We start from the raw sequence: 13,926 nt of genomic DNA, 5'->3' as shown, positions 1-13,926 counted from the left end.
TATAACCATGATAGTATCTCATTTAAAAGCTTTACCTAAGAGGCAGTAGTGGTTCATTACAGAAGTATTGTCTTTTGAGTTGAACGTGTTTCAGCAACATACTATATAATCTAGTTATTTGTTTTGTTTCCTCAGGCGTCCTTTACACAGGGTGCCTATTCTGAGAGGAATCTGCTGTCACATAATGCTGAGTGGAGAGACAGTAGCAGCCAGACAGGAGCTCTCATTATGCCAAGATGTTACCACCTTACAATAACAGAGAGAGAGAGAAGGTCCAGTCACCATACAGACAGGGGGAAAATAACAGAGATGACTGCGTTGGCCTGAGCGATGCACACTGCAAAAACGATTTAAGAATAAGTAAAAAACTGTTTAAATTAAGTGTATTTAACCTTAATTTCAGCAGGTAAATAAGATTATTTGCCAATAGAATTAGTTGTTCTACTCTTAAAATAAGATATTTAGATAATATGCGCTTGGAATAAGACAATGCAATTTTTTTCCCTCATGATAAATGTAAATTGTCTTGTTCCACTGGCAACGTGTCTCACTTACCTCCTCAATTCAAGAAAAAAATGCACCCATTTTAAGAAAAACTTGGTTATTGAGATTTCAATTTTTTGCAGTGCACACAGCACAAATGCAACGGTTTGCTGTTTAACCACATATGCACCTCAAGAAAATAAACTTTTAAACATCTACAAATGTGTGCAGAAATATGTTACTATATAATATGCTTCTATATAAGATGCTACTATATGCTAGAATAAAAGTTGTCTAAGATTAAGTCTAACTTATGATCAACAGACCCATATCCTTAGGAAGTAATTCATGTTCATCATATTTTTATCGAGCCAATATGACAAAAATCTTATCTTACACACAAAACCCCCATTAAAATCATAAAAATAAACACTAAATATAGAATAAGACGATGTAGTTTTAATAGAGTTTAAAAGAGAATAGAGTTTTTGGTAATTGTTTCACGAAGCTGAAGCCCTTATTTTGGCACAGAGTTAGCAGCAAATGAGTAATAACTATTTTCTGTCCACGAGATGTCTGATAATAAAAGTGATTGATTTGACCAATCTGGCTTTATAGCAGATTTTGTTTCCATTAGATACATTTTTTGAAAATTCTAGAACCTTTTTCCTGGTGGAAGTGGGAAAAAAAAAGTCATGGGCAGTGTTGTCAAGTTTTAGTCTTACCCTGAAATCCCACATCCTCCGTCAGGGCCCTGCTGCGCTCCAGACCGTCTGTGCAAAGCAAAGCCTACAGCCTCCACTGTTCCTCCTGCTTACTGCGCTCTGACTTCCTCGGAGTTTGAGGAGAGCATGGGCAATATTATTAAATTCAAAGCAGCAAAACAGGTTTCTGCGGTTTATAAAAATCATTAAATTATTATTTTTTTAATTAAAGCCTTTATTTGCACTAATTAAATGAGATTGTCTGGGCATTTGAAATGCTTTATTTAAAAATATAATATATCAGATATATTATATCAGATATATTATATCGCAATTAATTTGCGCGGAACTGCTTGCAGTTGGTCATAAAGCCTTAAGTTTGGAAAAGAAGCTCGAGACAGAGAAAAAGCTAGAGAATGGGGAAAAATGCTAATTTCAATAAAAGTGGCTGGAAAACGAGGAATTGGGGACATGGCTGTCTATGGTAAAGATTATGGATTTTGCTGTGTTTTATATATATATATATATATATATATATATATATATATATATATATATATATATATATATATATATATACTCACACACATACATACATTCAAGAGTCATGGCATTGTGCTTACCGCTCCTTCATATTTCATGTACACTAATAGCTTGTATACATGGTACTTGTTGTGGCATTAAAATTATTTCTAATAGCATTAAAAGAGCATTAAATCAGAGTTACTCATTCATGTATGAACCCTGTGAACGCTTAATTTAAAATGACATATTAATAACGAAAAATGACATATTAATTTTGGGAATATATAAGAATTATGCTCTAAATTTTAGTTACCCATCTGTCGTTACTATATTTTTATTTGACAAACCGGATCTTCTCGATGTTCTTTTCATGTTTGGTGCGATTGGAATCACGGATCTTAACCTGGCCGGGGAAAAAAATAGCTCGGCTCCATATTTTGACGGATGAAGGACGGGGAAGACGTACGTGGACGGAGATGTGTGGAGGAGTAGCGGTGGATGTGGAACATCTCTCATTGGTTTATATGACAGACAGGTACTGCGTGTCAGTGGAGAGCAAAGCTACCTGGATACTGAGTAACAGTGTAAAGCTCTGTTTGAGTTCTTTGAAGTCTGAAGAGAAGTGTGAAAGGTCCGGGCAGAGCTAATCAGAACAGTAAGTTTGATTTGGTCTGTATTTTGACCTTGAAAGACGGAGAGCAAGTCCCTGGACGGTGACGTCAGAGGACTCATTGAGAATGTGGAATGGTTGGCATTAACAGGAAAACTAAGCAGTTGCGTCATTAGGTGGGTGGCTTTGAGCCGAGAAAAAAATTATGTAGAATTTGAACATCAGTCTGTTGTAGATTAATTTCTTTTTATTTTACTTTTTAAATAACTGCTACATCTTTTCATTTCTATATCTGTTGACTCTTCTGTGTGGGTCTGCCAAAATGGACATTCTTATGCAGATATATACTGGCCAGAGCGGCTCAAGCATCAACTTATATAGTAATGCTGTAGGCTTTGTGAGAAGGCCTAGATGCTGACTAGGGGCTTTTGGGTGAGACACTTCCTGGCTGAGTTTTAGATAAAATGAAAAAGTCGGCAGAGGCTCTCTGCCTTTCAGTGGGTTCTTCCCTGAATGGTCAGGACGTAAGGGCCTATGGAAGGTGTGATCTTCCTCTGCAATTTGTGCTTTTATCAAGAATTTTGTTAAAAATTACTGGAATAAATTCTGTTGATGATTTATTAATATTATTCATAATTAAACATGTTTCATTATTTGTGTACACTATCGAAGCAACAATACCTCCACAGATCTAGACCGGGTTATATAAGGGTCATACAGCAAGTCCTTTAAAGGAAAATGCTTATTAGCTTTATTCTCAGATAAGCAATGTCATATGAAAAAGTTGACAAAAACTCCAAAAAATGTATAGTTTAGTTTAGGTCTTAGAATGTAAACATTGTAGGAGGAAATGAAGCTAGTTTCAATATAATGGTGCAAAAGGACATTAATATGGAAAGGTTCAGTAAAGTGCAAAATAAATATGGTGCTAAATGCAGCAGAACATTGAGTTGTCCTATTTAAAAGAATTATGTGCATATATATATATATATATACCAAAGATTGGGTACAATGCTCCAATAAACGCAACCATGCTGAACGAGGCAGCAATTGACCTGAAAAATAGGATCATGGCAAAAATCCACCAGTCCACCCCAAAGCCAGTTACAGAGATTAAGTACCACCAGAAAGTCTACTAGAATATGTGAATGCAGCCCTGCAAGCAATTCCTACATCAACTGAACTGAATTCCTACATCAACAACAACTGAAAGAGGACCTCAGCAACATCCCTGAACAGAATCCAGAAGTGACAGACATCCAAGAAGGGGTCTCAGGGATGAGGAACTGGACAGCACCAGGCCCCGATATGATACATGCCTACTGGCTTAAGAAACTCATGTCACTCCATGATCGCTTGGCAGCACAAATTAACCAGCTGCTGAGAGATGGGAACCACCCTGAATGGCTAACCAAAGGGCCCACAATCCTGATCCTGAAGGATCCCTCAAAGTGTACAGTTCCATCGAACTACCGGCCCATAACCTGCCTCTCCACAACATGGAAGCTAATGTCCGGGATCATAGCAGCTAAGATAAGCGGCACCTGTATCAATAAATAAGCACAGCTCAGAAGGGAATTGATAAAAATACCAGAGGTGCCAAACATCAGCTCCTGGTAGACAGACCAGTCGCTCGAGACTGCAGAACCCACTTGGATTGATTACAAGAAAGCCTATGACTCAATGCAGCACACTTGGATCATTGAATGCTTGAGGCTATACAACATCAACAGGACACTAAGAGCCTTCATTGCAAACTCAATGAGGTTGTGGAAAACCACCCTTCAGGCCAAAGGCAAGACACTTACAAAAGTCTGGCATATACCAAGGAGATGCACTGTCTGCACTGCTGTTCTGCATAGGCCTGAACCCCTTCAGCCAAATAATCAACAAGACTGGCTACAAATACTGACTCTGGAACAGGGCCACCATCAGTCACCTCCTCTACATGGATGACATCAAGCTGTATGCTAAGAATGAGCGAGACATTGGCTCAATACTGATCCATACCACCCGGATCTACAGTACAGACATCGGGATGTCATTAGGACTAGAGAAATGTGGTCAGATGGTGACTAAGAGAGGACAGGTAGTCCACACAGAGGGGGTCTCACTCCCAGAAGGAACAATAGCAGACATTGAAGACAGCTACAATTACCTTGGAATTCCACAAGCAAGTAGCAACCTCGAGGAAGTGAAAAGGAAAGCGGCTACAGCCAAATACCTCTGAGCACCAGAGCAATAGAGGCCCAGATCAAGATCACAGGTGCAGACTGTGCAAAGAGGCCCCTGATACAATCCAGCACATAACTGCAGGGTGTAAGATATTAGCAGGGAAAGCTTACATGGAGTGCCATATCCAAGTGGCTCGAATAGTGTACAGGAACATCTGTGCAGAGTATGGGCTGGAAACCCCAAGGTCAAAGTGGAAAACACCCCCAAAGATAGTAGAGAATGACCCAGCCAAGATCCTATTGGACTTGCAGATACAGACTGAATGGTAATGGCAAACCAACCGGACATTGTGGTGGTGGACAAAAAGCAGAGGGAATCATTTGTGGTTGACATAGCAATACCAAGGGACTGCAACATCAGGAAAAAAGAACATGAGAAACTAGAGAAATACCATGGGCTCAGAGAAGAACTGGAGAAAACCTGAAAGGTCAAGGAATCTATAAAAGGCAAAGATACTGCACAGAACCCTCAAGCTCCCATATCGATCGATTGATCGATAGATAGATAACCGGACCCTGAGGAAGATTGTGGAGAAGGGCCAATTCCAGCCCTTGGGGGACCTGCAGAAGTAGTGGACTGAGTCTGGTGTAGAAACATCCAGAGCCACCGTGCACAGGCGTTTGCAGGAAACAGCGGCAGAGGCGCCTGACCTGGGCTACGGAGAAGCAGCACTGGACTCTTGCCCAGTTTTGCATGTCATTTGGAAATCAAGGTGCCAGAGTCTGGAGGAAGACTGTGGAGAAGGAAATGCCAAACTGGGGAGAAAGAAATGCCAAAATGCCAGAAGTCCAGTGTCAAGGACCCACAGTCAATGATGGTCTGGGGTTTCATGTCAGCTGCTGGTGTTGGTCCACTTTGTTTTAAAAAAAGGGCAGGGTCATTGCAGCTAGCTATCAGGAGATTTTGGAGCACTTCATGCTTCCATCTGCTGAAAAGCTTTATGGAGATGAAGATTTCATTTTTCAGCACGACTGTACACAGTGGCAAAACCCACTGGTAAATGGTTTACAGACCATGCTATCACTGTGCTCAATTGGCCTGCCAACTCTCCTGAACCTGAACCCCATAGAGAATCTGTGGGATATTGTGAAGAGAAAGTTGAGAGATGCAAGACCCAACACTCTGAATGAGCTAAAGGCTGCTATTGAAGCATCCTGGGCCTCCATAACACCTCAGCAGTGCCACAGGCTGATTGCCTCCAAGCCATAGTGAAGCAGTCATTTCTGCAAAAGTGCATTCTGTTCATAATTATTTGAAGGTTTACTTTTTTTGTAAACACTTTTCTTTTATTGGTCGGATGAAATATGCTAATTTTGTGAGATAGGAATTTGGGGTTTTCATGAGCTGTATGCCAAAATCATCCGTATTAACACAACACAACAACAAAAGAAATGAAATATTTCAATTAAAGTGCAATGAATCTAAAATATGTGAATGTTCAAGTGTTATCATTACATTAGGGAAAATAATGAACTTATTATTATTATAATATAACATATTATTCATATTTTGAGAAGGACCTGTATGTATGTATATAAAATCCTGAAACTGAAAAGCTTTTTTTTGAATATACAGGTGAGTGCAGCCTGCCAGGCTTCATTGCAACAGCATTCTGCAGATCTAAATGTTGGTTAGAGATGCCAGCTGTGATCCAATATGGCATTCTGCTGCACTAACCACTTGCTTTAGGTTCTTTATGTTCTCCTCAGAGCAGATGGATAAGGAGGAGGCTGTCCATCTCATAACCTGAGGCCTGAGATCTGGACGCAAAAGAACTGGTAGTTCTGAACTCTCTCAACCTTACATGTCTGAAGTGGGGTAGTGAGTGTGTGTGTGTGTGTGTGGTCTGCATTAATTTTAAGTCCTTAAGTACTCCTATTATTTCGTTATAATGTTTAGATTCAGGTTATTTCCCTGTACCGCAGTGCAGGACAGACTCTACGTTGGCGGATTAATTTTTAACAAAAATCAGGCCTACAAAAGTGGTGTCATGAGAAAACTGGATGGCTTCGGTTGAGTGAATTGGGAAACAGTCATAAGTGAACACCTAATAAATAATGGGGCTTACAACAAACTCAGTGGGGCCCTGTGTTCAGGATGAGTATTAATGAAGACAAAACCAAGAAAAGACATGTAAATAAAATCTATTTAACCTCAAACCCTTTCATCATCAATTTAAAAGCGTCATAATTTTCTTCCAGTTAGATTACAAATTACAGCAGTCCAAGTATTTTCTTGTATGTAAAGACCCAGTGATATAATAACAAGTAAGTTTATGGCTAGAGCAGCATCCTTTCATCATGCCAGTAAGAGAACAAAGAACACTGCAACAGCAAAATTTAAAATCTGTTACATAGTTTTCAGCAAATTTGTATGACTTACAAAGTGTTGCCACTGCAATGAATATTGAATAACTTTTCATGGCTTAAAAACAATAGCTTTCAACTCGGCAATGTAAGCCTTCACTTTCAGCTGTTGAATCACACCTCTACAGACACTACTGGAGGGAGGCATTCCCACTCAGTGTCTGTTGGTATAATGATCCTGTTCCACAGCGGAAACACTCAAAAACAGGTACACAACAATTACAGAAAGAAAAAAACAGCAGGACCTTTATTGTTTGCCAGCTATATGTAAAATAACTTTCATTCCAATGCAATGGTTCAAAGGCTTATTTGCATGGAGTTTTTATGTTTTTCTTTGCACGTATGAGCTATGTCTGCATACTCCATCTATCTCCCACAATCTCAAGACATGCTTGTAAGGTTCCTCTTTTCCTGTTCCTCTTCCCCCTCTACAGGTTTCTGTTTCACTGTATTAAAATTCTGGTAAAGCACTTAGACAACAAACCAAAGACATCCAAGCCTCCTTTATTCATTTGGATGTTTGTAATCAGATCTGTAAATTTGTGCTGGTCTTTTTTTTTAGTCATTTATGTATTGTGACTGAAATATTATAAGTACTATTAAAACTTGATTTTTCCATGGCCCGGTCCTCAATAGCTACCATCTTGCAACTTTGACATGCATCGCTTCTCTAACACACACAAATTATGTGTATGGCTTTCACTCTTTAGCGCTGAGTGACATACAGATGAGGGAACTTCAAGTTAAGTTGAAACATGATTACAACAAAAAACAAAGTTTATTAAATCTTTTCTGATCAGGAATAAACTATACGTTTTTTTTTTAGCATGAGTGGCCCCATAGCCAATTAATGTTTTCATCTAGGATTATAGCCTCTAAATACGAGAGGACCCCTCTACCGATACACCATGCAGCCCCCAATAGGTGCAATAACTCTAAAGAAACAAAGTGCTTAGTGGTAATCATGAAGTGATCTGTAAATTATTGTAGAACTAGGGCTGTTGTGTTTGGCTGAAAAATGTTTCTCGATATATGCCCTTCATATCAGTCGATATCGATAATTATTGATCAGTTTTTTTGTTAACTTATCTGAGACAAGGACCAGGGGGGAAAAAACCTGTTTAAATTGTAACTCTAACATTTAATTAGCCCTATGTAGAACAAAAACAAGAAGAATGGCATTGCATGTTGGCCTTAATAATTGGAAGGCATGAAGTTTTATTTCAAATCATTTGCATCAACAGCTTCTTTTAATCTAGAAAGGAGTTTGCTCTTTTCTCAACCAAACTGGTATATGGATCACAATTTGTTTTAAGTTCAACAAACCAGTAATACCCAGGCCTGCTTTTAAATAAAAGACACATTTGTTTTTATCCTAACGAATGTAAAATAACATTTAACAGGAAAATGGAATTCATTTTTTAAGTTTTTATTTTTGCTTTTTTATTCTAGAGTTTTAGTTTCAGGACAGGTTGAAATATTTCAGGAACAAATTGAAAACTATGGAAATATCATTTACAATGCAAAATTTTACAATTTCCTGAAATACAATTTCCTTACCACTTTCAATCAGTATTAAAGTCAGGGCTTAAAACCAATTAAGAGTTTCATTTTATTCAACTAACCAGGTTTACCATTTTTCACATCCTACTCTCTTCACCTCACACAGCTGCATCAGTACATTTCAACAATCATTTTTGTTTATTGTATATTGCAGAATTGCCATCTGGCTTCCTTATAAGTTCGTATCTCTTATGTCTGTTCAGAGGTCAAGGCAAGTAGAGAGTACAAAACTGAAAACCAATTCCTTCCTTTAATTGCATAATCATTAAAACAATTTGGTTTCAGTTTAATAAGGTGGTTTTAGGTGGGGGCTTCGTTTATTTTTTTCACAAAAGTGTTCTACAGTTTTTTGGGGGAAGTGGGAGCAGTTGCTCTTTAATAAAATGTTAGATTTCATGATTTTTATGTTTGGTTTGGTCCCTCTAACCACCAGAGAGAGGCTACTAAATGCACTCTCCATGCAGCTAAATCTCCTCTACAAAATCTAAGAACCTTTTTAAGCTTGTCCAGTGATAATACAATTAAAGGAGACCAGGTCAAAAAGCAAATTATTATTATGCATTTATTCTGCCAGTAACTGCACATCCTTTTCTATTAATACATAACAAAACATATTTTAGTAATGTGGCAAAATATAGTCAAGATTTTCTGCTATTCTTTGTAATGCAAATAAATTCTCTAAAATCGCTGCACAAAAAATACACCTCTGTAGGCCTTAAGGGTCTAAGTGTAAATACCTGCCTGCATGAGAATGAGCTATAAAAATTCAAAGTGTCACCTAAAAAAAAAGCATTAAATCAAATTGATGAGGAAGAAGATGGCACAATTTTTATTTCCATGCACCTTCAATCTTATGTTTCATTATCTTGTTTTGGAAACATGGAGGCAAAATACCATAAATATAGTTACATCCTCTACCCTGATACACTCTGCAGGGAGGGAGACTCTCAATGTTACGTTTTAGTTTGATATAAGAGTACAAAAAAAATCTCTCGCAAAGCTCAACCATCCTGAATCCGGCAGAGCAATGCAAATTCATGGTTTCAGCAGGTCTCTGTGCATTGAAGACGACTTATTATAACACAATATAAAAAAAGAGATGGGGATCTGCAGCTAAAAATACTGTGAACAAAACTGGCAAAGTTGTAAGAGAGAAAAGCTAAATAAAGATCTGAAACTAAGTGGGAAGCTCTACTGTATAATCAGTTCAAATATAAAAATTAGTTAATACTTGACTGCTTCTTAGAGTGGCAGCTAATTTACACACACGAGGTGCTAAAACAGAATAAATGAAAGCTGTAAATTTATAAAGAAAAAATATTTTGTTTTATAACTGACTACCTGAACTATAGGGGTCAACCATTGTCTATTTTTATTTCTCTTTAAATGTTTGTTTTGTGCTGATATAGGTTTTACTTTGCTTTTAGGACTGCATGCATCCTTATATTATTTTTTAACATTCATGACAGACACCATGCAGGGTTTAGTATTTGCATTTCATAGAAGATAGGAGCATTATTTCATGCATCTCTATTTTCAGTTGTATACCTGAAAACTATCTTGTGTCCCAGAAGAAGTATGTAATGTACAGTAGTGCCAGAAAATGAAAAAGGCTTTTTGCATCGTTCCTGAGCTGACATCATATACGTTTAGCTGAAAATCATTGGCAGCCAACTTTAATAGGTCTTTTTATGTGTTTTCAGCAGACACCCTCTCTGTAAGTCAAACCGTCTTTCTCCTGTTAGTTTATTTTAAGGACTAAAACTAAGGGCTACATATAAATGTGGCCTGATGCCATTGAGGTTAAATGATTCCCATCACAGATGTATTCAAAGGAATCTTGAAAGACCACACTGGGGCCATTCCTCTAAGCGAAACACAGGATTCTGTAGTTACAAGCGGCTCACCAGTACTAGACAATGATGCAACAACACTGTTTTTTCTCACTGGTCTTAACTCAAGCTGTAATATTTAGATTGTAAGTCCTTAATTTAGTATAAAGTAGTTAAAACGGGCCTTGAATCAATAGGTTATGCTGTTGGTAGAGGTACAAGGCTTTGGGGGATATTAATTTGGCATACTTTGGTACCTTAATTGTCAGAATATGAATATTTTCCAAAAAGACTTCTGTCACTACTATCTTTTTCAGTTGTTTCTTTAGTGAAGTCTTTATCACTGAATTGTTAAATTAGTTTTTTCCATAAACTGACTCTACTAACCCCTCAGAAGGTCACTTAAAAGTAAATTGAACACCCTAAGTGAATTTGAATGTGCTAATTAGCACCAGTCCATCTAACAGCAATCTCCCTATTTGTTTCACACAATTAACTAATCAACCGTTGGTTCAGACAGGAAGTGTTGGCCTAAATAGTCAGCTTTATCTACTTCTGATATATATTTATATATCACCACAAAAGAACAGCCATAAAATGTTAATGTACTGAGATTTTTAGGGTAGTAGATGCTGATTTATTACTGTAACTTCCCAATCAAGAGTAAGTTTTCCTTGAAAAGACTATATGAATCAATGCCAGTGACAGCTACAGTATCTTAGCTTATTCTGCGCATACCTGTTCAACATAGGGAAATTGATGATTTAATGGCTTGAGTTGAGAGGAGAAGACTTGGTTAGAAGCAGCAGTTGTAACATAAAGCATCATGAGTGGGGCTAGTGTGAACTAATGCCACTGCTGTTATGAGACCTGACGCACTTTTCAGACTTAATAAATACAAGAAATTCCAGTCTGTACAGAAGAAACATGCTGAATCTAATCTGAAATCCTGTTTAAAAAAAGAGCAATGGACTGAACAACCCAAACAAATGAATCAAATTAACTACTTGGATGTCGCCTTATTTTTCAACATGACTGAACAATAAATTCAGGCTAGGATTAAGAAACTTAAGCACTTGAATGATTCTCGAATATCTCATAGCTGTGCATAATAGCATCTATATCAAATATAGATTTCTGAAATTCTTTTTTGATTTTTCTATAGAGTCAACCAGAAAATCTATTTCTGTGGTGTCAGGGAAAAATTATTTACCAAATCACATTTTTTCTTTTTTCTTGTTTTTGAGAGAGAAAGGGACAGATATGCAGAAAATGTCTCAGAGTTGGGATCTGACCCAAGATAGGGGGCAACACCTTCTGCAAAGGTGTTTAAAAATGTCTCATTTTGCAATTGTTTTAGCAAAATGTCTAAATGTCTCTACATGGACACCATGATGTTGCACAGCTCCTGATATCAAACAGATGAAATAACCAGTGGGGTTAAACAACCCACAGAGCAGCAGATGATTTGATCAAACATCTGAGGCAGAAAGCTGGACTGAAACTGGTTCATTTACATACTTTATCAGGCTTGCAGCACATGGCTACCATTATGACTTTCTAGTTATTTCTGAACATTTTCACTGGAGCCTTTACCAGTAACTCTACAAATGCATCCTGGCTAATTTAATTTCAAGCACTCCTAACAAGTCATGCTGTCAAAGGGCATTATTACTGCTCTTGTAGGTCAGAGGTGATAACTCTGCAATGGTGAATGAGCCCATCAAATGATAGTAAATGTAAACCAGGGGATATCATCTGACACAAGGACAAAAATATTGTTCGAGGACAAATAGGCCTAATAACAGAGACTCACCTGGTCTTCAAAGGACAGAGCTTGTCCAACATCTCGAGGGAAGCCATCTATGACGATACCGTTGGCCTCTGGGATCTTCATAATCTTCTGTTTTATCTCAGTTATTGTGGTTTCCTGAAGGAAATGACAAAAGTAGGATAATTCATGATTGCCTTCTCCCCATGTCGAGGCTGTTATGTTAAAAATAAAGTAGTAAGCTGGATTTCCGCTATATCTTCAGGGAAATCATTAGGTTTTTGATCAACACAAAGAAGAGACAGTAAAGTGTGGGTTCTCCTTCAGTAACACATAATAACCTAAATGAAAACTATTTATATTGCCAAGCAAAAATTGTTCAACCCCCCTTGAGATTCCTTTAAACTGTTTTCATAAGTCATCCAAAACCTTTAATCTATTTAACTCTGCCTGTGTGTTATAAATGACCTAAAGTAGTGCCTCATTGTGTAGTATAACAAACTTTTAATTTTGTTTGTACAAGTCCAAATCTGCAAATTATATTAATTTGTCTTTAATTCCCCAGTGTAAATTTGTAGACCAGTCTAGCCTAAGGATCTCTAGTTACTGTGAAAATAGATGTTTAAGGTTTGCCACAGATTCTTAGTTACATTTTATGCTGGACTCTAATTATTACATTTTTGTCCTGTGTTGCCAATAGTTTTGGAAATTAATGTCCTGGGATTAGATAATAGCTTAACATTTTCACAAGTAGGGGGCAACAGCCCAGCAGCAGGACCGCTACCTCTGTCTTTGTGCAAATAGGAACAAGATTAGCATAGGGTGACCATATTTTCATTTGAACTGAGACCTTACAATAACTTGACTGCCATTAGGTACTGAGATGAGATCCTAAGACCCCTTGTTAGACCATATGCTGGTGCGGTTGGCCCTGGGTTCCTACTAAAGTAGGACAATGCTAGACTTAATGAGGCTGAAGTGTGTCAGAAGGCATTGAAGCAACGGACTGGCCAACCCGTTCCCCAGACCTGAATCCGATTGAGCACATCTGTGCCATCATGTCTCAATCACCACAATTCGAGTTTTACCACAGATTATCCAGGAGTTGGTGGATGCTTCAGTCCAGGTCTGGGAGGAGATCCCACAGGAGACCATCCTCTACCTCATCAGAAGCATGCCCAGGCATGCCCACACACAATACTGAGCCTCATTTTGACCCGTTTTAAGGACATTACATCAAAGTTGGATCAGCCTGTTCTTCCAATTTGTTTGCTAAATTTGATTTCCATTGATGATTTTTGTGTGATTTTGTTGTCTGCACATTCAACTTTGTACAGAAGTATTCAATGGGAAAATTTCATTCATTCAGATCTGGGATGTGTTATTTGAGTGTTCCCTTTATTTTTTTAGCAAACTTATAATTATTACAAAATATTGTTCACAATATTGTTCACCTGCAGCTTTATATTTAGTGAACTAAGTTAATTCTAATGCATGAATATCTTTCTATCTAAGCTAACCCATCATAACTCTGGCTGTATGTTTATCGTTCTTGAATCTCTTGCTCAATATCTACCTCCATCCATCTTATGATTATCCTAACAGCATCCCTCTCTCTGTCTAAGAAAATCATATTCACAGCAGGATACTAACATGTTTAACTGTGATGATAGTGTACTAATAGTGTTGCTGTTTTTTTCCTCTTCTCGAAGACCACAAACCTTATACCCTGAAAGTCTTGTGGGGAAGTGCAAACAATATTTCTTGTGGCTTTCTTAACATTCTTTCTTTTGCATTATTTCATAAAGAACATATTTTTTTAGTATACAACTAAATG

General features: G+C 37.6%; 1 protein-coding gene across 1 annotated transcript in view; it reads right to left on the bottom strand.

Annotated features, from left to right (window-relative positions):
- The window catches only part of ak5 (adenylate kinase 5), a 99,626-nt gene that overhangs the window by 66,620 nt on the left and 19,080 nt on the right, over nucleotides 1–13,926 (bottom strand). Inside the window, exon 5 of the mRNA XM_015383069.1 lies at nucleotides 12,135–12,248. Within this exon, the coding sequence (XP_015238555.1) occupies nucleotides 12,135–12,248 (114 nt within the window). The remainder of the gene's footprint in view (nucleotides 1–12,134; nucleotides 12,249–13,926) is intronic.

This window comes from Cyprinodon variegatus, unplaced genomic scaffold, assembly GCF_000732505.1.
Source record: "Cyprinodon variegatus isolate N-32 unplaced genomic scaffold, C_variegatus-1.0 Scaffold275, whole genome shotgun sequence".
Taxonomy (NCBI): domain Eukaryota; kingdom Metazoa; phylum Chordata; class Actinopteri; order Cyprinodontiformes; family Cyprinodontidae; genus Cyprinodon; species Cyprinodon variegatus.
The sequence above is the reverse complement of the archived record's forward strand: the minus strand, read 5'-3'. Positions and strand labels throughout refer to the sequence as shown.